The sequence below is a fragment of the Dermochelys coriacea genome, chromosome 7 (genome assembly GCF_009764565.3).
Source record: "Dermochelys coriacea isolate rDerCor1 chromosome 7, rDerCor1.pri.v4, whole genome shotgun sequence".
Taxonomy (NCBI): Eukaryota; Metazoa; Chordata; order Testudines; family Dermochelyidae; genus Dermochelys; species Dermochelys coriacea.
The window spans coordinates 28,250,542-28,273,359 of NC_050074.1; the positions used below are offsets into that span (position 1 = coordinate 28,250,542).

Consider the following 22,818-nt stretch of genomic DNA (forward strand, 5'->3'; position numbering starts at 1 on the left):
GGATAGCTTGTGCATGGTACCAGTCACTGCACCAGCTATGGTGAGTATGGCCTGTGAGGAGCTGGGGAAAATGAAGGAGGAATTGCTTGATTGCATGTGTAAGCAAGATCTGAATGAGCTCTTCCCTGACATCTAGTGGTGAGCTGGGGGAATAAGACTTCAGAAACTGTTTGCACAGACATCCATACACTGTCTAGGTGGACAGCAGATGGAGCTGCTTTGTCAAAGTGATCATTCGTGTCTGGTGTTGGTTACAAATCACCAATATTGAGTGCAGGGGTAATGAAATGTAATCTTTATTGTATGAGTGAAGGGCAGCAGAACTTAGCCTGCCCTGACTGAGAGGGTATAATGCTGAGCCAGCAAAGATTAAACAATCAGCAAGCTAGGCAACCTGCAAGCAACCCTTTAAGGACATATCAAAAGGGTATTGAAACGGTAAACAGGGTCTTCCATGTAGATTGTTATCAAAGCTGTGTTAAGTAGACTACAATCTTTAACCTGTTTGCCTGTATTGTTAGAGAATACAGCTTCTAAATATGTCTATGCTTACCTGCATCCTACTGGAAATCTAACAATGTGATCTAATTAGCTTGTAGATCACAAATCCTGTTCCTGTCTTATAATTCTTCATTACTGTATTCTGTTGACTTGGAGATCAAAGGGGGATACAGTAGAACCTCAGTTATGAACACTTTGGGGAAGTAGGCTGTTTGTAACTCTGCACAAAACATTATGGATGTTCTTTCAAAAGTTCACAACTGAACCTTGACTTAATACAGCTTTGAAACTTTACTAGGCAGAAGAAAAATGCTGCTTTAACCATCTTAATTTAAAAGAAACAAGCACAAACCATTTCCTTATCTTGCCAAATCTTTTTTTAAACTTTTTTTTTTTTTTTTTTTTTTTGGTGGTTTACATTGAACCAGAACACAGTACTGTACTTGCTTTTTTTTTGGTCTCTGCAGCTACCCGAATGTGTACTTCTGGTTTCAAATGAGGTGTGCGGTTGACTGGTCAGTTTATAACTCTGGTGTTCATACTGAGTTTCTACTGTATTATAATTTAGATGGGATTTGTGGTGTAATAATGTTGTCCTAATCTCTTCTCAAAACTTGTAATTCCATATAGTAAGCCACCTGTGAACTGTCTTGATAATTTGAATGGCTAATTGCCTTATGTGAGTGAATACAACTAGTTTACCTGTGTATGCACAGAAAATAGAAGATTAGCTTTAAAGCAACAATCTGCACTGAATATTCTTCCATAGGCAAGGCCCTGCTGTGTCAAGAGACTTATCAGCTTGCTAGAGAATATAAAGGAAAGCCCCAGGCCTGATCCTGACATCTCAGGTCTGCTTAAACTTTAAAAGGGAAGGTCTAAGCCATAAGACTGAGGTCTCCATGTTCACTCTGGATTACCCTGGAATTCTCATGGAAGAATTAAAACAGACTCTCCACCTGAACTACCTATTAGACTATAACCTTTTAAATTGATTCCAGAAAGACTGTCACAAATCAGCTACCTCATCTCACGTAAGAAATTGACCGAAGGGGGTTGGCATCCTTTCATCTGCGAGAGACAGTGGGAATTGCAGCCTATGCTGTAGATGGTTTGCAATGTCTCATGTGACTGACTAGTCTAATCCGAGATTTTCATGATCTTTGGTAGTTATTGCAAATGTATGTATCTTGGTTTGGGAGCTGCATGCTTCCTATGGGCTCTTTTCTTTTCAAGTGGCAGGAGCCAGCTTCTGTCATGGACTTTAATACCCTGATAGAGACGATGTTGCCACTTGTTACGCTCACTTGCCAAGATCTAAGGACTGTACACATTGTATGTATATTTATCTCTCAACCTTTTGCAATACATTTCCTTTTATTATTAAAACCTTCACTTTTATTTACTAAAGGATTGGCAGCAACATGTTTATTGGTATTGGATAAGATCTGAAACTCCTGTTGACCCAGGGATCATGACCAGTCACACACGGTAAATCAGGCTTTCAGTAACCCCTCACTATATTAGATTTGGCTGTCTGGAAGGAAGTCAAGGGCTGGAATACTTAAAGGGGACTGTATTTGGCTTCTTGGTAACCACTGTGGTACAGAAGGGGTTTTGTTACTGGCTTGGTGAATCTAATTATAGATTCAACCAGTTTTGGGGATTGGCTGCCCTATTCCATGCAGTCTGCCCTGAGACTAGCATTCATCACTATGGCCCATCCAGGCACCCAGTCACAGGGTGTCACCCAAAAATGAACCTCGCTAAGCAAAGAGTAGGGATGCCAAATTCCAGTGGAGATGAGAGTGGTCGGGGACAGGTGTTTCATTGCGGTAACGTGGACTCTGCCTAAAGAGTCCTAGATGCCCTTTAACCTTCCCCTCTTCAGTATTTAAAGACAGAGCTTATTAGAGTCAATTGAGAGTCATTGTTTCTGTTCAGCAATTACTAGAGTTGACTGAGAAGCAGGTCTAAGGTTATGCCTTAGTTCTGGTCTAGGAACAGTGGTAAAGTGAAAGAATGCAGAAGCTGTACTGGCAGTGAGATTCCCTGCTACCCTGTGAAGTCACTAAGAGCTGAAATCTAGAGATTTCTGAATTTCTAAGTGGTGGAACCTCAGAACATGGGATCACAGATGCAGCAGTGAGCATCCAAAAGTGGCAGCAACTGACCACCAGCAGCAGAGAAAAGCAGCCAGTTGTAGAGGCACTGATTGACACACACCCCTCCCTGGTGTAGAAGGTGAATGTGACACTGCACCCTATATTCTTAGTGGTATGGTTATGTCTTATCAGGTGTCTATGGAAAAGTTATGATTTGCTGAATATGATTATCCTATTTGTATGCATGTATCATTTTTGTACCTGAAGTTATGAATATTGACTATGTATCTGTATTCCAAATGTGCTTACTCTAGAAAACACCCACAGCAAGCCTTTTCAGGTATAACAATGAAGAAGCTAAACAGTGCTGATGGTCTATCAGCAAAGACAATGGACGAGCTTAGCTTTCCTGTAAACGTTTCAGCCAGCCTGTAAGTAACGGCTGCTATGACTCAACAAGAGCATGATATTGAACTCCATTTTGGTACCTGTACTTTTCCATAAACTGGGCTGGAATTTGAAGTAAAGGGTTCCTGCCATATCATACAGCTATATAAGGTGGGGTGTGACATCATCTCAGGCCTCCTCCCCCACACAAGAGAACTCCTGGAAACACCTGAGGAACAAAGACTAAACTGGGGGAAGTGCTGGTCCTAGGCTAAAGGGGATTGGCTGCCCTATTCCGTGCAGTCTGCCCTGAGAAAAGCATTCCTCACTATGGCCCATCCAGGGTTTTCTTGCCTGTGTATGGAAACTTGGTGGACTGCTTGTATCATCAGTCAGGGTGAGAAACTGCTAATTCATATCCAATTTATCTAGTATATTAGACTTAGTTTGCATTTTGTTTATTTGCTAAGTAATCTGCTTTGATATGTTTGCTATTACTTTTAATCAATTTATCTTTAGTTAATAAACTAGTTTTTTGCTTTATCTAAACCAGCGTGCTTTGAGTGAAGTATCTGGAGAAAAATCTCAGCTTGGTTAACACTGGCTTGTTGCATATCCTTCCCACCTGGAGGGGAATGTGAACTTAATTAATGAGCTTACCTTGTACAGATCCCTGTGCAGTGTAAGACAGTAAAATTCTGGGTTTATACATCAGCAAGGGTGAAAGGCAGGAAGCTGGGAAAATGGCTGTATGTCCTGGAGTGCCTTTGGTACAGTACTCGGGTAACTCAATTTGGATGTGGCATGCCACCTGTTGTTGTGTTGGCTGGGAACAGGGCCTGGAGAAGCTAAATCATCAGCAAAGCAGTGTGGGCAGGGCCAGCCCAGCTGGGTGGTTAGAGGGGCACAGCACTTCCCACAGCAGCTAGACTGCACCCTGGGGGTGAAAACCCATCACAGTGAACCCCTGCAACAAACCTCTGAGTCTTTGCTAACCAAGGACAGCCAATGGTGAGTGAAGTGCAGCAGAGAGAGAGGGGAGTGATGTGTTAAAGGGACATTCATCAGACTCTCTCACTGCAAAGTGAGAAACTGAGGCAAAGGACACTGCTCAGCACACTGTGGGTTGGATTTGTTTATAGTCGCATCCTTTTGAATGTGGTTATGGTGTTTTCCCAATTTCCCTTTTATTGAAATTTCTCTTAAAAAAATTACAGACTTAGTACTTGTGAATGGGGAAATGTGGTCTCTTAGACACATCCATGAATGGTGTTAAGTTTTCCCAGATTACTAGGTGGAGGCTCAAGCCAGGTCTGTTTCGTATTGTTAAGAGGAATCCCTAAATCTTGAACCTAGCCCTTGTTGCTGCCAACTCTACTTGGCAGAGAGGTTAAACATGATTCTAGTGGTATATGGCAATGGCATTGAATATTGGCACTATTTTCCATAGGCAGTTCTGATTTCAGCTAATCTCGCTTCTGAGGGTAATAAAGGCAGAGAGAGCATATCTGCTGCTGGCACCTCAAAGCCATCCAGGCCCATATGCTGCTAGCTTGTGTATTGCAATGGTTCCTGCTGAAGTTATCATTGAGGGATGTGGGAAAGTCCTACCACAAAGGAAGAAATAAGGCAGCCCTCCCTGGAAACCTTTAGCAGAGGATTGCAGAATACCTCCATGGAAGTTTCATCAAGATCTCTCATGGATTTCAAGGGACATCCCTGTGGGCCTAAACTGTTCTGCATAGCATTCGCGATTTAACTCTCCAGGGGAATGAAAAGGAGATACCAGCTCTACTGCTCAGTTGTACCACCGCCTCTTCTGCAGAAGTAAATTAATGAAAGATGTGTCCTGCCATCCCTGTAATTGAAAGTTTATCCACACACTTACCTGAGGTTCCCTCCCCTGCATCGGGCTCACCAGTGCTTGAATGACAGGACTGCAGTGGAGTCAAAAAACAGATCCTGGCTTGCTGCACAGCTGGATTCCTGGTTGCCTGTCCCCCATACACTGCCGCCTCCTCCTCCATCAACTCCTTCTTTTCACCGTTCATGGCAGGGGCCTGTGACTCAGGCTCCTTGGAGGTATCTACCGTGTTGGGTGTGTCCACCAAATATGGCATGCAGCTGTTCATAGAAGTGGCAGGTCTGAGGCTCAGCAGTTGGCACCAGATCAGTTGTTCACTTCTCTGGCCATTTGTTATGACTGCCTCAGTTCCTTGGCTTTCACATGGCACTTTGCTGCTGGTCCCGGTCATACCTCTTCTCCTGCATCCCCTGAGCAATCTGTTCATAGACTTGGACATTTCACGGCTGGTTTAGAGCTGTGCCTCACAGCATCTTCTCTCCATAGGCCCAGGAAATCCAATATCTGTGGTCTATTCCAGGCAAGAGCACGTCAGAAGTGTGTAGCTGGCATGGTCAGCTGGACAGTTGTACACAACTATGAAGAGCTTCCAGGTGCGCTGCCAAAGCCAGACAATCAGCAAAAGGAAATCCAAACATTCACAGGGCTTTAATTGGGAGTCGGGGGGGAGGTGGGGGTGCTTCCAATCTGTGACCCCCTAGGCAGTGGAGTTCATAATGGTAACTAAAGTGGTCAGTGTGGGACAGCTGCTGGAGGACCATTAGGGTCAACGTAAGTAATGCAGTGTCTGCACTTACACCCGTGTCAATCTAAATACACCAACAGTGATGAGATGCCAAAATTTTAACAACTGGTTCCCTCCTCACCCCACGAGGGGGTCATTGCCCACCCCCACCCCCCGGGACTCCTGCCCCATCCAACCCCCCTGTGTTCCTTGACGCCCCCCCAGGACCCTTGCCCCATCCACCCCCCTCCCCTGACTGCCCCCAGAACCGGGCAGGAGAGTCTCGTGGGCCACCATAGTGGGTGCCCACCCCACCCCAAAAGACAGAGGGACCTTCCGGGGGGTGAGGTGGGGCATCCTGGAGGTGCTTACCTGGGGCAGCTCCCAGGAAGCATCTGGCAGGTCCCTCTGGCTCCTCAGGGCGGGGGAGCGTAGCTAGTCAGGGAGTAGGGGTAGCGGCCGCTCCCCCCACTGATCACATCAAAAGTGGTGCCCTTAGGCGCCGACTCCCTGGGTGCTCCAGGGCTGGAGCACCCACGGGGAAAATTTGGTGGGTGCAGAGCACCCACCGGCAGCTCCCTGCCCCACGCCCAGCCCCAGCTCACCTCCGCTCCGCCTCTGAACGCACCGCCCCGCTCTGCTTCTCTGCCCCCCCCAGCTTCCCGCGAATCAGCTGTTCAGCGGGAAGCCTGGGAGGGCTGAGAAGCAGGTGGCGGCTTCACACTCAGGCTGAGGGTGGCGGAGGTGAGCTGGGGCGAGGAGCTATTCCCCTGCATGCACGCGCCCCCCCCCCCCCCCGGTTTACCTGCTGCAGTGCGGGCAGCCCTCCTTGCACCCCTCTCACCCTCTCCCAAGCTCACCTCGCCTCCCTGGGCCTAAGTGCGAAGCTGCCACCTGCTTCTCAGCCCACCTCGGCTTCCCGTGCAAACAACTGATTCGTGGGAAGTCTGGGAGGGGAGGCGGAGAAGCAGAGCAGGGCCGCGCATTCAGAGGAGGAGGCGGAGACGAGCTGTGGCCAGGGCTGGGGTGGGGTGGAGAGCTGCTGGTGGGTGCTCTGCACTCACCAAATTTTCCCCTTGGGTGCTCCAGCCCTGGAGCACCCATGGAGTTGGTGCCTAAGGCACCACTTTTGGCCAGTTAAATTTAGAAGCCCTTTTAGAACCGGTTGTCCCTCGCGGAACAACCGGTTCTAAAATGGCTTCTAAATTTAACAACCGGTTCTATTGAACCGGTGGGAACCGGCTCTAGCTCACCACTAACAACCATGGCTCTACACCACTCAGGGAGATGATGCGACTATGTCAGTGCTTACAGGGATGAAAACCCAAATTTAAGTGTAGACACACACACACACACACACACACACACACACACACAGCTAAGTTGATGTAAACTGCCTTGCCTCAACCTAACTGTGTAGCATAGATCAGGCCTCAGAGTCATAGCTAAATACAGGATGGAACAGACTGAGCACAAGGAGTTCACGATGAATGGTCACTGTTAACACTTCTTATGGTCAATCATTGGTTTCCCCCTGTATTTAGCTGTGATGCTGAGTATCTTCCCAACTCCCAGAAGAGCTCTGTATAAGCTCAAGGCTTGTCTCTTCCACTAACAAAAGTTGATCCAATAGAAGATATTACCTCACCCACCTTGTCACTCTCTATAAACTATGTCATAGATACACTTGCATATTATGGCACACATACTACATGTCAGAGACATATGTGATGTTATGGGATTTGTAATGCCCTGTATTACATACAACTTCATACCCTATTACATACCTCTGTCTTGGGCATGTGATTAAGCATGTTGCTAAACATGGGCCTAAGTCTTAGAAAATGAGAAGTCCTTGGGAGGTCATTATTGACTATTAACATACTCATGCACAGTTACTTGCTGATTTTATTCCTGTTATTTAACAGTTCTGTTAAATCAAAAGTATCTAAAATGCCTTCATGCTGAAACTATATGCAAAGTATAAAAGACATCCAAATCCTCAAGAAGCTTGTTTTAGGTTTCCTTAGCACACAAGGGGTCCATTTACACTTATTCTATGCATTAATATGAGATATTAGTGTAAAGATATAGCTATGTCACTGTAATATATAAATACTTTCATTTTTAATCATAACTAATTATCCAGTTCTATTGTGAGTTCCTTGAAACATTGCAGACTATAATCTTTAAATATACATTACTATAATATTTTTTCAAGCTTACAATGCATCCGATGAAGTGAGCTGTAGCTCACGAAAGCTTATGCTCTAATAAATTTGTTAGTCTCTAAGGTGCCACAAGTACTCCTTTTCTTTTTGCGAATACAGACTAACACGGCTGCTACTCTGAAAAGTGAAGCAGCATATGCTTAAGAGTTTGCAGGATCAGGTAATTCATTTTAAAAAAGAATTTTTTTCAATAAAGGGAAAACCAAGTTACATGTTAACTGGAAAACCAAATGCACATTGCTTGCAGTAGGTATGTAGTAACATTAAAAGTACAGGAATTCCTTGGTAGAAGTAACACTGGTTTCAGAATCAGCTTGTAAAGTAAGGTCTTTATCCAGGAAAAAAAAAAGAACAAATAAAAACCAAAACTCAAGTGCTTAACTTTATACAGTTACACACCAAGCAAAAAGAAAAGGACTACTTGTGGCACCTTAGAGACTAACAAATTTATTTGAGCATGAAGTGAGCCGATGAAGTGAGCTGTAGCTCACGAAAGTTTATGCTCAAATAAATTTGTTAGTCTCTAAGGTGCCACAAGTACTCCTTTTCTTTTTGCGAATACAGATTAACATGGCTGCTACTCTGACACGAACCAAAGTTCACCATTGGGGAAAAAAATTCAAGTAAGATAATATAGTGTCTGTAACGAAGTCCACCCACCACTAGGCGCCCACTCATGTCCAGGCTGGCATAGCATTTATTTCACTGCCCATGGTAACTCTTCCTCTTCCAGAAACTTAATCCACCAACAGAGTCACCCTCTTAAATCCACCCCTTCTGGGATCTCGAAACTAGAAGTCCCCAAAAGTGTTCTTAAAGACAAACAAAAATCCTTTACCTCTCTCTGGGACTCTCTCTCGGCCAGTTGTCAGCTCAGCCCACAAACCCCTTATTAGGGGCAATAACCCTTGGGGTGAGCTTGTATACCCCCTTTCTTAGGGCTAGGAGCAGTTCCACTATCTACTCTGCACTCCAGCCCAGGGCCCTGTACTAAACAGCTAGGTCTGTTCTTTTACCCAGGCTGCAATTGTCCCTACCACTTCCTACCTAGCCTCTTAAGTTTTCATGTGGGTCTTTGCTTAACCCATGTCTCTCCCAGGCTTTTCTACCTCCAGAGTTTTTCCCAGTCTCTTCCTTGTTTGGGTAGGATCTTTCCCTGACCTCCTAGCCTAAAGAACTTCTTACTATCTGAGCTTTCTGCTTGCTTCTCTCACTCTCCATCTCATTTCCTCAGATGAGCTTTATCCTTACTTATGTCTAGCTCTCATTCACACTACCACATCCATCTTCTGCCCTTTGTGGGGAATGTGCCTGACTCTGCTCAGGTGGAATCATTGTGTAATCAAGTTGGCTTAGCCTCATGCTCTCCAGCCCACAGGGCAAGCCACTCTCTTACAGTGCCTTTAGTGAATATTTGGGGATTAAGTTGTACACACAAGTGGTGACATGTGAAAAAGTACTAACCTGCTGGAGAGAGAGAGGAAAAATAAAGGTGAGGAAAAGCAGTCATCACTGCTGGATCAATGGGAATGAAAAAGGTCATGACAACAGCCCAAGGAATTAGATAATATGGAAGTCATGTGATGACAAAAAATAAACTTATGCTATAGAAGAAAGAAAATATAAAGTTTAAATGAAAAGTGTAAACTGCAAAATCATATAAAGATAGAAAGTGTTATAATAAAAACACTGTGGTGTGATTGTTTAGCTGGCAGCATCAGTTTTTACTATCCAATTCAAACCATAAATTAGGTAACACAATGACATCCATATGCATTGTTAGCCAAAGTAAATGATCATGTTCTAAGGATAATAAGAGTAATAAAAATACAGTTGTTAAAATAAATACGTTAGGAGTGAAAATAATGTAGTCTGGAGTATAGGTAATGGAGCATCATTCAACAGCAGATACGAGCTGCTATGAGGCTATACACAGACAAGTTACACCAACACACCCGGACAAGGGATTCTTTTAAACTCCAGAAACATGTATGATAATTATGCAAATGTTTAGGACAGTGTGTTTGTAAATGATTTCACTGAATCTAGGCTCCTTTGGCCGCTCCGTACATCCTTGCAGATGAAGAGGAGATGCCTTGGCTAGGTATTGGACCACCCTGTTCCTTTCACAGCCCTGGGGAGGGGATGCTGAGGTGGGCCGTCCACAGAGGAACACCCGTCTCCGCTCCCCGATCTGGGCAACCACCGCAGAGCGCTCACCCCTTTTTGCGGAAACTTTCATCCCTTCTGCCCTGCCCTGCCCTGGGGTTTCCCCCTTCCCCTCCCTGCTTCTCTTGACTCTTTCCCCTCCTCTGCCCGAGCCCATTGTACCCACCCGCCCCCTTTAATCGCCCCCGCCCCCTTATTTATTTGTTTATTTTGGAAGGGGTCAGGGCCAGAAAGGGCAGCGCCTTCGGGGAGAGTTACTGCGCATGCGCTGTAGCCGCCCAGGAAGCGGTCCTGCCCGGAAGGAGCCGCTTGTGACACGACCGCGGGGCGCGGAGCGGCGGCCATGGTTTACATTTCGAACGGTGAGGCGCGGGCGCGGGCAAGCCGGGGGTCGCTCCGGGGGGAGCGGGAGCCGCCCGCAGCTTTGCCCCCCCCCCCCCCGCCGCCCTCCTCCTCACCTCCGGGTCTGGACAGCCCCGGCGCCGCGGCTGCGTCCAGCGTGGCGCTGTCAGAGGGGCCTGGGCGGCTGCCTGGCGGAGCCTGGCTCGCCCTCGCGGGGACCGGCAGGCGAGCACGAGGGCCCAGGTGTCCGGGGATCGAAGTGGGGCTTCGCTGGCGGGCGGCCGGAAGCGCGGGCAGCAGCCGCACAAGTCGCCTCAGGTTTGGTGCCCGGCTGCGCCCCCGTCTGACAAATCTCCCTGCCCTTGAATGTAACGGGATGGGCTGTGAAACCTCAACCTTTCCTCTCTGTTTAGACAGAAATGTACCTGTGTTGCCTGCCCATGGCCAGGGCTTTGGAGCGGAGCCCGGAGCTGGAGCGCGGAGCAGTGGCGCTGCAGGGTTTTGCCTGGAGCTGGAGCGGAGCCGGCGCACAGCTCCAAAGCCCTGGATGTCTCTTCCTTACTGTAAAAAGAAAAGGAGTACAGGCTAATACGGCTGCTACTCTGAAACCTGTCTTCCTTACTGTGTCATTATTTAAGTAAAAAGAAAAGGCGTACTTGTGGCACCTTAGAGACTAACCAATTTATTAGAGCATAAGCTTTCGTGAGCTACAGCTCACGAAAGCTTATGCTCTAATAAATTGGTTAGCCTCTAAGGTGCCACAAGTACGCCTTTTCTTTTTGCGAATACAGACTAACACGGCTGCTACTCTGAAACCTGTCATTATTTAAGTAGGCGCACGTAATCATGAAGCAGAGGCCATAGGCAAGAACCTGCTTTATCTGATTCTCACAAACTTGTCTGGCACTACTATTCTGTATTTCCTATCCGGAGCCATCTTAATTTGATAGACCTCTGAATCTCCCAAAATCTAGAGACAATAAGAAACATTTATCTTGCTCATGTCACGTGGCAAAGTCACTAACAAGTATTAGAAACTTTTCAACTTAGCCCTCAACCCTTCGTTTCTAACTTGCGGTTAGCCTTTGTTCTATAAGGGTTAATGTTTACAAAGAGGTAAACCTCTTTTTGTTAGACTTTATGAGCCTGTCAAGGAATAGATTTGGTATTAGCCCAGGGGTGGGCAAACTTTTGGCCAGGGCCATGTCTTGGTATGAAAACTCTATGGTGTGCCATGAATGCTCACAGAACTGGGGTTGGGGTGTAGGAGGGGGTGAGGGCTCTGGCTGGGGGTGTGGGCTCTGGGGTGGGGCCAAAAATGAAGACATCATGGGGCTGGAGGAGGCTCTGGGCTGGAGCGGGGGGGGAAGCTCCGGCTGGAGGCGTGGGCTCTGGGTGAGGGATTTCAGATGCAGAAGGGAGCTCCAAGCTGAGACTAAGGGGTTCAGAGAGCGGGAGGGGGATCAGGGCTGAGTTTGGGGGTTAGGGCTCTGGGGTGGGACCAGAAATGAGGAGTTCAGGGTGCAGGAGGGGGCTTAGGGTTGGGGCGTGGGAGGGGGTCGGGGTGCAGGCTCTGGACGGCGCTTACCTCGAGCAGTTCCTGGAATCAATGGTGTGTCCTGGCTCCTACGCAAAGGTGTGGCCAGGCGACTCTGTGCGCTGCCCTGTCTGCAGGCACCGCCCCTGCAGCTCCAATTAGCCGCAGTTCCCAACCAATGGGAGCTGCGAGGGTGGCGGTTGGGGTGGGGGTAGCATGCGCAGCCCCCTGGCTGCCCCTAAGCATAGGAGCCAGAGTGGGGACATGCTGCTGCTTCCGGGAGCCTCAACATGCACATGCAGCGTGGCCTCAGACCCCGCTCCCTGGCTGGAGTATGGGAGTAGGGCAAGCCCCAGACCCCGCTCCCCAGCAGGAGCTTGATGGCCAGTTTAAATCGGCTGGAGGGCCGGATGTTGCCCCCAGGCCGTAGTTTGCCCACCCCATATTAGCCCCTGTGTAGTACATTTGTAGCCAGTTAGTCATTAGTCTAGACTAAAGACTGGCCTGGACCAAAACTCCAGGGGTGAAATGCTGGTCTGATTGAAGTAAGTAAGAGTTTTGCTATTTACTTTGATGGGGCCAGGTTTGCACATGATATCTAAACCCCACCAATCTTGAGGAAGCTAAGAACTGGAACTAAATTGTGTAGCTCAGGCTTATCTCTAACTCAGACCAGGAAAATAATAGAAACTTGGGCAAATATATTTTGATAGCTGATAGTGGTTTTCTAAGTAAAAATATTGCCACATATGAAACAAACACAGAATTGTTCTTCATTGTTAATTTACCATGTATGCAGTGCAAATTTTGATGGTGGTGTTTCATTTTATATAAGTGAATCAGCTTGTGCAGTTTTATTTCTACAAAGGTGTAATGTAACTACAGGAAAAAAACTTGCCAGTGGCAATATTTGTAAAATGTATTTTCTCTCCGACATCTGCTGATTCACTGTTTGTGATATTTGTTGGTAATATTTTTAAATATCATTAGTAGCTGATGAATAATATATTTTTTTTCATTTAACGTACCATACAATGGAACTTATTTGTGTCACTGAATGGCATTTTAATTTATTTACTGTATCCTTTGTTATAGGACAAGTGTTGGATACCCAGAGTCGGGCTCCTTGGAGTTTGTCATTTATAACAGATTTCTTCTGGGGAATAGCAGATTTTGTGGTTTTATTGTAAGTATTCATATAATGTTTAAGTATTGTCAAGTTACTAAATGAAGTAAGTATTAATTTGCCATGGAGAAACACACACACAAATATACATATTTTGCAAAGCAATATTGTAGAGCTACTACTTTGTTGCAAATGTCCACAGTAGTTCCCTGAGCACATTAGGTCTTTCTTCTGTTCCATTTCATGCATCAGATTGGCTGGCTTTAAAAAATATTCTGTATGAATCTAAAAAGCTGGGAGAAAACTAATACTAACTTGTTACAGATGGATTTTAATATATCATAACTGCTGTCAGTTAAATATTGATCATTTTAGTCATGATTACTTCTAATTCTCTAAATAGTTATTGAAGGGTATATGTTTTGGTGGAATTGTTTCTAGTACTCCATCAAATAAGTGTATCAACAAACGTTGGGGTAGCAATGCCTAGGTCAGTAGCTTCTAGCTGGCATAAAAATAACGGCAGAGTGGTAATCACAATTTACTTCATGCATGCGCAAATCAAGTTTAGATTTTGTCTCAACTCCAGGTAAATTAGAAGACTGAATGACACTTCTGCAGACTTCACTTATGCTTTTCACTGTTTAAATTCCGGGTGTGACGTTTATGCACACCTTGCAGTTAGAGAAGCTAGAATGTACACAAGTACATACAGAACATGTTGTATAATGCTTAGTATTCAACTTAGGTTTATTTTAATCTTAAATCAATTTGGAATTATTTAAACTCTTTACTCAATTTTTCACCCATTAACTAGTAGTTAGAAATAGAATTTCTGATCTCCTCTTATTCAGAAGTAACAAGTAACTTGAAAAATAGTATAATCCAAGTATCCTTTCTGTTGCTAATGTACAGTACTTCCATTATTGAACACCAGTTATTGCTTTTACATCCAGTGTTTTGCCATATATTCCGGCATTGCTGGAAAACTGTTTAATTTCTAGCATTCAACTCATATCACTCTTGTTTCCTTTATATTTAGCTTCCAGAGCATTGTTCAGCCAGATTTGAGAAGGAGAGGCTGCACATCTTCCTCAAACTCAAGATATGATGATGGAAGAGGGTATTGTTTTTCTTCAACTTCCTATGTTTAGATTATTATTTTTTACATGTTAGGAGAATGTTTTAGCATAAACTGATTAGTCATGGTGCTTTACTTTAACTAAGAACAAATTGAGAAGTCATACCAAGAAATTTAAGACATATGTAACTTTATATAATACAAGAACATCATTCTCTTTTACTTTATTTGTTGCATAGGATTTGTATTCTTGAATTTTAGGCTAACTCCATATTTAACAGCATTTTCCAAATGTATGTAATGGAAGGTATTACATTTTTCTTGGCTTTATTTGGCTGAAAACTTTCCCTTATAATATATTCATGGGTTAGACTACACATAGATAACTTCTCACTTCCACATGGAATGGAGGGCTTAGGTGACCATAAATACTAAGATACATACCTTCCTATGTATGTGGTTTTTTTTTTTTTTTTTTTTTTTCCAGACTGTGAAGAGTCTGGACCAATAAGCAGTCTCTGTCATAGGATAGGAGTCAGGATCTCTTCATGGATGGTCCTAGCCTCTTGTGCATCCCCTGATATCTGCCAATTTGAGGGAAACTTCTGAGGGGAAGGAGTAGTTTGGAGCAGTCTTCACGAGGGAATCCTTATGGAGATTTTCTTGTCAAAAGCTTCCTCCTGCAGCTTTTCACATGGAAGGAGTCAATTTGGCTATTTGTTTTTAGCAGTCAGACACTTGCAGTACAAAAAAGGGGAAAGCTGTTGTAATGGAAACTTAGGAACAGTGTATTTGCACTGATGGAGACCATTGTCATGGTTGCATAGTGATGGATAATATTTACTGATGTTTTCCCACTCTCTAATTAGGCCTCCAGGAAATCCTCGTCGTAGAATGGGTCGGATAAATCATGGTGGTGGAGGTCCCAGTCCACCACCCATGGCTGGAGGAGGATGAGGAAGGTAACTTATGGCTTGTTATATCATGCTTAGGACTTACTTCAAAAGCAATGGAAGTCTTAATAGTAATTAAACTTACAGGTAGAATTCATAATGATAGAAGAATAATTGGTAATTTTTACCCTGCTCTTGCAAAAGTTGTTAAAAAATAAATGAAAGAAAAGTCAAGGGAATCAGAAAACTACATGATAGCACAAAAAGGGGTATATTTATAGACTTCTTCTTATATTTCTGGTTCAGAAATGGTGAACTTCCACAAGAATTCCTTAAACAGATTTTTGATATATCTTTCTGAAGGCAACAAGAAAGAGATGCATAATATAATTAGTTTTGCTGGGTGCGATTAGAAATCTAAAATAGAGCTTTACACCTTTTTGATTCATGATTTCAGTCCCATGAGGATCAACAAGGGAGTGAAGCTTCCCACTCTCTAATGGATATCTGGTGGTCTATGAGAGATCAAACGCATTTCATCTGTATCCCCTTAGACAAGCATCCACTTCACGTCACCACCACAACAGTTAGCACTGATTACCAACTTTATAGACTGTCTCAGCAAAGGGATAGAGGATTGATTGGGCAATAGAGACTAAACTCTCCTCTCACCACGAAAAGTTGTCTGCCCATAGCAGGGCTGAAGCACAGTGGTAGGTCATTGAGGGACGCTTCTGCTCCTGCTGCCTGTGCAGTACCTATTCTGTCAAACCTCAGCCTTTTAGGAAGGCATGCATAAACTTAATTTAATCAGTTTCCAGCTAAAATGTTTTTAACAGTTTGCATGGTCCACAGTGGCCACCCAATGTGACAGTCTTGTTTAAAAGATATATTCTGGCTGGGTAGTTAAAACCCTGTTCCCTAATATGAATAAAAGCCCTGCATGGTCTATGTACCCTGTAATAATTTTTTATTATAATTACATTACCATGTAAGTTTGTACACATAATTATAATATAGCATAACAAAAATAGTTAGAAAAAGTACTTTAAAGGCTTAATATAATTTTACCCCAAACCACCTACAGTTGTATGATCCTATAGCTAAAAATGATACCTTAATTCAATATGACTGTTACAAACATTACAAATCAAATTTAATCTTGCTGTTGTATGTCTGATCTAATCCTGTATTTACACAGTTATATTATGGTATTTTAAAACAATTGGACAATGAAACTTCTCAAGAAATAAAATGTTAAAAAAAAAAAAAAACCCCAACAAAAAAACCCACAAATGTAAAAAGCCATGGTAGAATGTTACGTAAAAGTAAAGACCTGTGGGTAGTGCTGCTTTTATTTGGTAATTAGCAAATCGGTATGTGGTTAATAGAAGACTTTTTCAAAAGTAATTACTTTTAAAGAGTGAGAAGTTTCTTTTCCATTTAACATACAACACGATGTGTTTTTTTTTTTTCTAGTTAAGCTGTAATATTTTGAATGGCTTTATTTTTCCAATTTATGTTGAATTTATTAATGGCCAATTTTTTAATATGAATGAACATCATCTTAATTTTTTTTCTTAGTGATAAGATAGATGCACATGAACCAAATGTCCGGTAATTCCTGGTTTAAAAAGTAAATATGGCAAACAGTTCTGGTTCTAGAAACAGTAAATGTTAGTCTCTTACAACTGCATTTCCATTTTTTAGACCTCTTGATACATAAAGTTTATTCAGTTTTGTCTTTTCATTTGGTAAATATAATTTTTGGATTTCTTTTTGTTTCAATTAGAGAAGAAGTGAACAACAGTTCTCTTGTACCACAGCATCATGAACTATATTAATAATGTGTGATATGCTCAGATGTAGACAACTTGAACATTTTTGGCATACCTCAAAAATGCTGTAGAGATTTTTTTTTTAAAAATATAGCCACCACTGTGTGACGGGATTCCCGAGGTGCAACCTGGGACTGTAGGACCGCTGTGCCACTTGAATTTCCCAGCCTGCGCTGTCTTTCACAATGCTTTGCTAGTGACAAGCAGCAAACTCCTACAGGTGCTTTCATCACTCAGCACAACAGCATGTGGAGCTCCACACCCAGCTAGATTGCATGAATGCTCCCAGAGCCAGTCATGATCACACAGAAAAAGGCACCAGCCAAATCTCCCCAGCTCCCAGCACTGTGCAAATATATTAATTGGTTCATTACTTCATCAATAGAAAGTGGATATGCACCAGCCTTTGCAAACCTGAGCAGTTTTGCCACACGCTTCATACAAACTCACTGTTAAAGATGATAAACAAATAGATTTTAAGTGATAGGCAAAAAGTCAGAGTTAGTTACCAAAAGAAAAGAAAATATAAGCATGCAGTCTAATCTCTCAACCCTATTAGACTGGACAACATCTAGATTAAGCAGTTTTTCTCACCCCACTGGATATTGCAGTTCATAGTACACAGATTTCACCCTTGAAACCTGGGCTGCTCTCTTCTCTTGGACTCGAGTCTTCTCAGTGTCCTTGTTGCTTGCAGCATAGGTGGGGGTAGGAGAAAGCCAAACGTGTGGCCACTGTGTTCTGTTTTATACCCTTAGTCGATGTGCTTGGAGAACACAAGTCCAGGCATTTCTGGTGGGCTTTGCTAAGGGCATGTCTTCACTAGCAATGTTAAAGCACTGGCCACGGCAGCACTTTACCGTGACTGTGTAGTCGTGGCATAGTGCTGGGAGAGAGCTCTCCCAGCGCTATTTAAAAAACAAAAAAAAAACCCAAAAACAAAAAAAAACACCTTCACAAGGAGAATAGCTACTAGCGCTGGAGCACTGTCTACACTGGCATTTTACAGCACTGAAACTTGCAGTGCTCACGGGGTGTTTTTTCACACCCCTAAGCGAGAAAGTTGCAGCGCTGTAAAGTGCCAGTGTAGACAAGCCCTGAGTCCCCAAGCAAGGTTGAGCAATTCCCCTGATGTGGCCTTATGCAGGTGAGTCATTGAATTGTAACTCCCTTGCTGGAATGGGTTGTTTGACATCCCGCCTGGGCATTGATTACTTTCCTTGCTGTTGTCTCTGGGGAGCTAATATCTGGCTGATTCCCCAACTCACAGCATGTTTTAGTAACAACCATACAATGCAATTCTCATAACTACATATGCATTAATGATATACATATATATGATTAGAAAAATGACTCAGCAGATTATAACCTTTCCCCTGATACCTCACATGGCCCACTTTATATGTAAGATCACAATTCTATAGAAATGAGGAAAATGGGGATTACAGGGCACTCTCACAAGGTACAGAATGTCACATGCTGTACTTAGCCTTTAGATCTATGAATTGCTATTCCCTTTGTTTAAAATGGGTGCTTTATGTAATATAAATGTAAAATAGTAGGGCAAACAAAACTTATTTTACCATTTATTTGTAGGTAAATGCCTGCTTCTTAGGACAGGCAACTGGACTTACACATTTGCAAGACTAAAGGGAAGAAGCATTAGATGATGGACCAAACGAGTGGGAATGTTGTGAATGTGTATGCCTAATGGAAACTGCTCTGCAATTAAGCAGATAATGAAGTTGTGCTGGGAATTCCTTCTTCCGGGATCCAGTGTAACTGAAGTGCAGTGTTATTAAATGCACATGTTTTACTGTCTGTCTCAAAGCCTTTTTGTATAGTTTGTGAATATTTTATTGTAGTGGCAAAGTAATAAGCAAATATATTTGGCTTTGCAAAACATTGACTCTCTTTATCCTTGGTTAATAAGAACCATTAAAATAATTATATTGATAATAGAGCAAGTATGTTCATGACCAAAGAAAAGTCATTCACATGACACTTTTTAGCATTTGGTATAGAAGATCACACAAGGGACTAACTTTAAGAAGGGGTATTTCTTGACACATTTCATATCTAATATTGTATCTTAACAGGAACTGACAGCATTTTCCTTTCCATTTCCTATATTTCTGCAGTGGTCATTATGTAGTCTAACAATGTTACCTTTTCAACCTTATACTATTTTTGAGACCTTTTGTCATGCAATGTTATATACTGTTTCCTTTTCACACATCAAAAAGATCACCTGTTCATGCCTAGTAACTGGATATGCAGCATATTTATCTTTTAAGATCTGTGTCTGTGATGGGCTAAACAACTTCTAGACTTCAACTGAGGGCTTGTCTATAGGGCTAGTTAGCAGCCAGGATGTGAATATACAGGGCACTAACTGGCTGTGTGGACCCTGCTACTTGCACCAAAAGTTCTGTAGTGCGTTTTGGCATACTCCCATTTTAAAATGCTACTCAGGCAGGAGCTCCATTTGTTATGCTTATACAAAGCACACAAGATTTTATTTTATAGGGGAGAGGGCAACACTCCACATTTATTGAAGATACAACAATTAGCATATGCTTTTTAGTTACAGATATATATACACACACACACACACTATGCACACTGTCCTGCCAGTTGATGTTATAGTTGCCAGCTAGGTTGATCACCAGTAGAGAGGAGCCGGGTTCCGTTAGTCATGACGCGATGCTCCGGGGAAGTCTTGGCAGTACGAACCCAAAGTTTTATGGCAAGGCAACCTGATTAGATAGTGATTTTTTTCCTTCATTGGGACTAATGAGTTTTGCTCCATTATGCTGTAATTAACTGTTTGACGAGTGCTTGTTTTTTGGTGGTTTTTTTAATTGTTTTTATTTTTATCACAGCTATTTTGTCCCCATTGATAGGTGCCTCTCTCATCTTTAGAGTCGTCAATTTGCCCTCCTCTGACATTTTAATAGGAGTGTGTTGCAGTCTCCTGGTACCCTTGTGTCTGTTTCTGGTTTCTTCCTTGTACATCTGGTTTAGCTATGGCCTTTTACACTTATTTTTTAACACATACATTTTTTTATTTACACACAAAACCGTTCTTTACAGAGACCTTCAAAAGGTAACAGAGTGTTTTATGTTGAACAAAAAAGGCACTGTAAATTAGGCCTTACTAAACCTTGCAACTATCTTTTTCTATATTGGTGCCTAGGCCTTCAAAATTTCTCTAATCTAATTAACATAGACACAGACAAGATTCTGTCTGTTACTTGCAAGGCATGAATAAAAAGAAAATGGCTAATACTAGTATCATAGAATATCAGGATTGGAAGAGACCTCGGGAGATCATCTAGTCCAACCCCCTGCTCAAAGCAGGACCAATCCCCAACTAAATCATCCCAGCCAGGGCTTTGTCAAGCCTGACCTTAAAAACCTCAAAGGAAGGAGATTCCACCACCTCCCTAGGTAATGCATTCCCGTGCTTCACCACCCTCCTAGTGAAATAATGTTTCCTAATATCCAACCTAATTCTCCCCCACTGCAACTTGAAACCATTATTTCTTGTTCTATCAGCTGGTACCCCTGAGAACAGTCTAGATCCATCCTCTTTGGAACCCCCTTTTAGGTAGCTGAAAGCAGCTATCAAATCCCCCCTCATTCTTCTCTTCTGCAGACAAAACAATCCCAGCTCCTTCAGCCTCTCCTCATAAATCATGTGTTTCAGTCCCCTAATCATTTTTGTTGCCACTATTCTATTTATTTTATTACCTTAATTCTTACTATAAAACATACACTGTATATAAACATAAACAAACAAAACATAACCAATTATATAGCACAATACCTATGGTACAACATAATCCCGCTTTTGAGCCCTCAAGAACAATTCTTGAGTGGGTCATATTTTATATAATTGTTTCATAGCAATGTATTGGGAGGCAATTTGAGCTTGTGGTTGCAACTTAATGAACATTTTTTTTTTTTAATCCAGCAACACCTACACAACATTCCAATTAGGTAAGAACAGGATAGTACCAATACAATTAACAATGGATGAAGCATAATTGACAATATGCCTTTGGAAGGGGGTGACCAGCCTGTAAAAACATCATACTGATGATATGCAGTGAGTTCTTTTTTAGAATTAGTGATTTTAATTACTGGTATAACTTCATTTGCATGTGTTTGGATAATTTGTTTTTCCACATCCTTTTGGGTTTCTTGTAAAAATGGAGTTACTTTTGCTTCTAGAAGCAAATGATCAGCTAATTCCTGCCAATCCAAACCAAGGGAGATGTGGAAAAATTAACTAAGGGGGCGATCACGGTACTTTGAGCTTTCTTTAGTTTAGGGAGGTAATAAGTGTGGTTATTGGTATATAAAATGCATTTTTTGAAAATATTGTTCTCCAGGATGCAATACATACACATTGTTCCATATATAAAATATGGGTTAAACTAAAAAATGTATCCCAAATGCATGTGCCTAACAACATATCCTTACTGCATGGTTTTGTGGTGGGAGGCAGGGAGAGGCATACCCATTTGCGAGAGTCCCACTCTGTACGCTGTTGTGTGTTAATAGTCTTCCCCCCCCCCCCCCGGCCCACTGACCCATAATGTGAGGTAATCAGAAAGATCCCATGGGCAGTTTTGGTAGTGGACTTTTCATAGCTCTGCCTCCACAGATTGCTGATGTGCAATTTTGACAATAATTTCTCCTAGTAGCAGTTCAGGCTTAACCATGCTGGAGACAACCGGGGGTGTATATACCTAGATTCTGTGTGTGTGTCTGTCTGTCTGTCTTATCTGTATAGTTTTCCCCGACAGATGGGTCAGAGAGAGGACTTTAATCCTCCCCCTGTTGCCCAATCCTGCTACAATTGGGGATATACCCACCTTTAATTATTTTCCCCCAGCAGTCCAGGGTGGAGAGAGGAACGCTAAACCTTTCTTCTGTTTCTCAACCCAGCTATGACCGAGGGTGTGTATACCTTTTTAATCATAAAATATTTTAATTCATAAAATACCAACAGTGAATACAATATTAACCATAAATGGTTCCCTCTTTACTGCTTGGTATCTTTATGAGCGGGGGTGTGCACACCTGAATGATTGATCATCTTTAAGTGTATGGTATGCCTTCTTAGTAGTATTGTTAACAATTACAGTGCATATTCTTCCCCCTTCCGCAATTCTCCACCAAAAATGTTATGCTTACACAAAGCACACGAGATTTTTTTTTTATAGGGGAGAAGGCAACACACCGCATTTATTGAAGATGCAACAATTAGCATATGCTTTTTAGTCACACATATGCACAGTCCCGCCAGTTGATGTTATAGTTACCAGTCCGGATCAACCTAGTGGCCAGCTAGATTGATCACCGGTAGGGAGGAGCCGGGTTGTGACACGATGCTCCAGGGAAGTCTTGGCAAGACAAACCCGAAGTCTTGCCCTTCTCATCTTTAGAGTTGTCAGTTGTACTTGGTGCTGTTCAAACATGTGAAAATTTTTTTCTTCACAGTAAAAACAGGCTAAAGAATAAATACAGATTTATTGCCATGTGTTTTCATCATAGAGGAGGAGGAAAAAGAACTTCTCCCAAGTTATGTGTAAATTTTGTTTACCGCTTTCACCTATATTCTCAGACTGAAGATTCTGATCATCTTGTTGTTTAGTCCCTGATTCAACATGTGAGTGTTCCTGTTGACTTCAAAGGAACTGCTTATGGGCTCAAAGTTAGGAACACATGTAAGTAACTGGCCAAATCAGGATCAGATGCCTTATGTATTATTGTGTGATTGTTTTATTTTAACTTTTTTCTAAGCATCTGAGGCAGTTAATTATTGTAACAACTGAAGCTATACTTTAGAGTAGTATAAATTCATTGTTTATTTGATTATGCCATAGTCACCAGATGGCAAAACCAGCTCTTCCTGTAGTTCAGAACTATGACTTATAAGCATTTAAAGCAAAGTTGCTGTCTGTATTGGACTTTCTTTCTAGATTTCTTTTTAAACCCCATCTCTT

The 22,818-nt window shown here is 42.7% G+C and overlaps 1 protein-coding gene and 1 long non-coding RNA gene across 3 annotated transcripts in view; one reads left to right on the forward strand and one right to left on the reverse strand.

Moving 5' to 3' along the window:
• The window catches only part of LOC122460878, a 65,141-nt gene extending 53,034 nt beyond the window's left edge, over window positions 1-12,107 (reverse strand). The window contains exon 1 of the long non-coding RNA XR_006282471.1: window positions 11,912-12,107. This is a non-coding gene — a long non-coding RNA (uncharacterized LOC122460878). The remainder of the gene's footprint in view (window positions 1-11,911) is intronic.
• Window positions 10,198-18,701, forward strand: SELENOK (selenoprotein K). Of its 2 annotated transcripts, XM_038411167.2 has the most exons (5): window positions 10,198-10,343; window positions 12,956-13,046; window positions 14,029-14,109; window positions 14,937-15,029; window positions 18,395-18,701. In XM_038411167.2, the coding sequence occupies exons 1-5, from the start codon at window positions 10,325-10,327 to the stop codon at window positions 18,396-18,398; spliced, it is 288 nt and encodes a 95-aa protein (XP_038267095.1). In that variant the 5' UTR covers window positions 10,198-10,324; the 3' UTR covers window positions 18,399-18,701. The 2 variants fall into 2 exon arrangements, with proteins under 2 accessions (XP_038267095.1, XP_043373908.1); XM_043517973.1 differs by lacking the exon at window positions 18,395-18,701 and having other exon boundaries at window positions 10,211-10,343; window positions 14,937-15,024.
• Window positions 18,702-22,818: the final 4,117 nt, after the last annotated feature.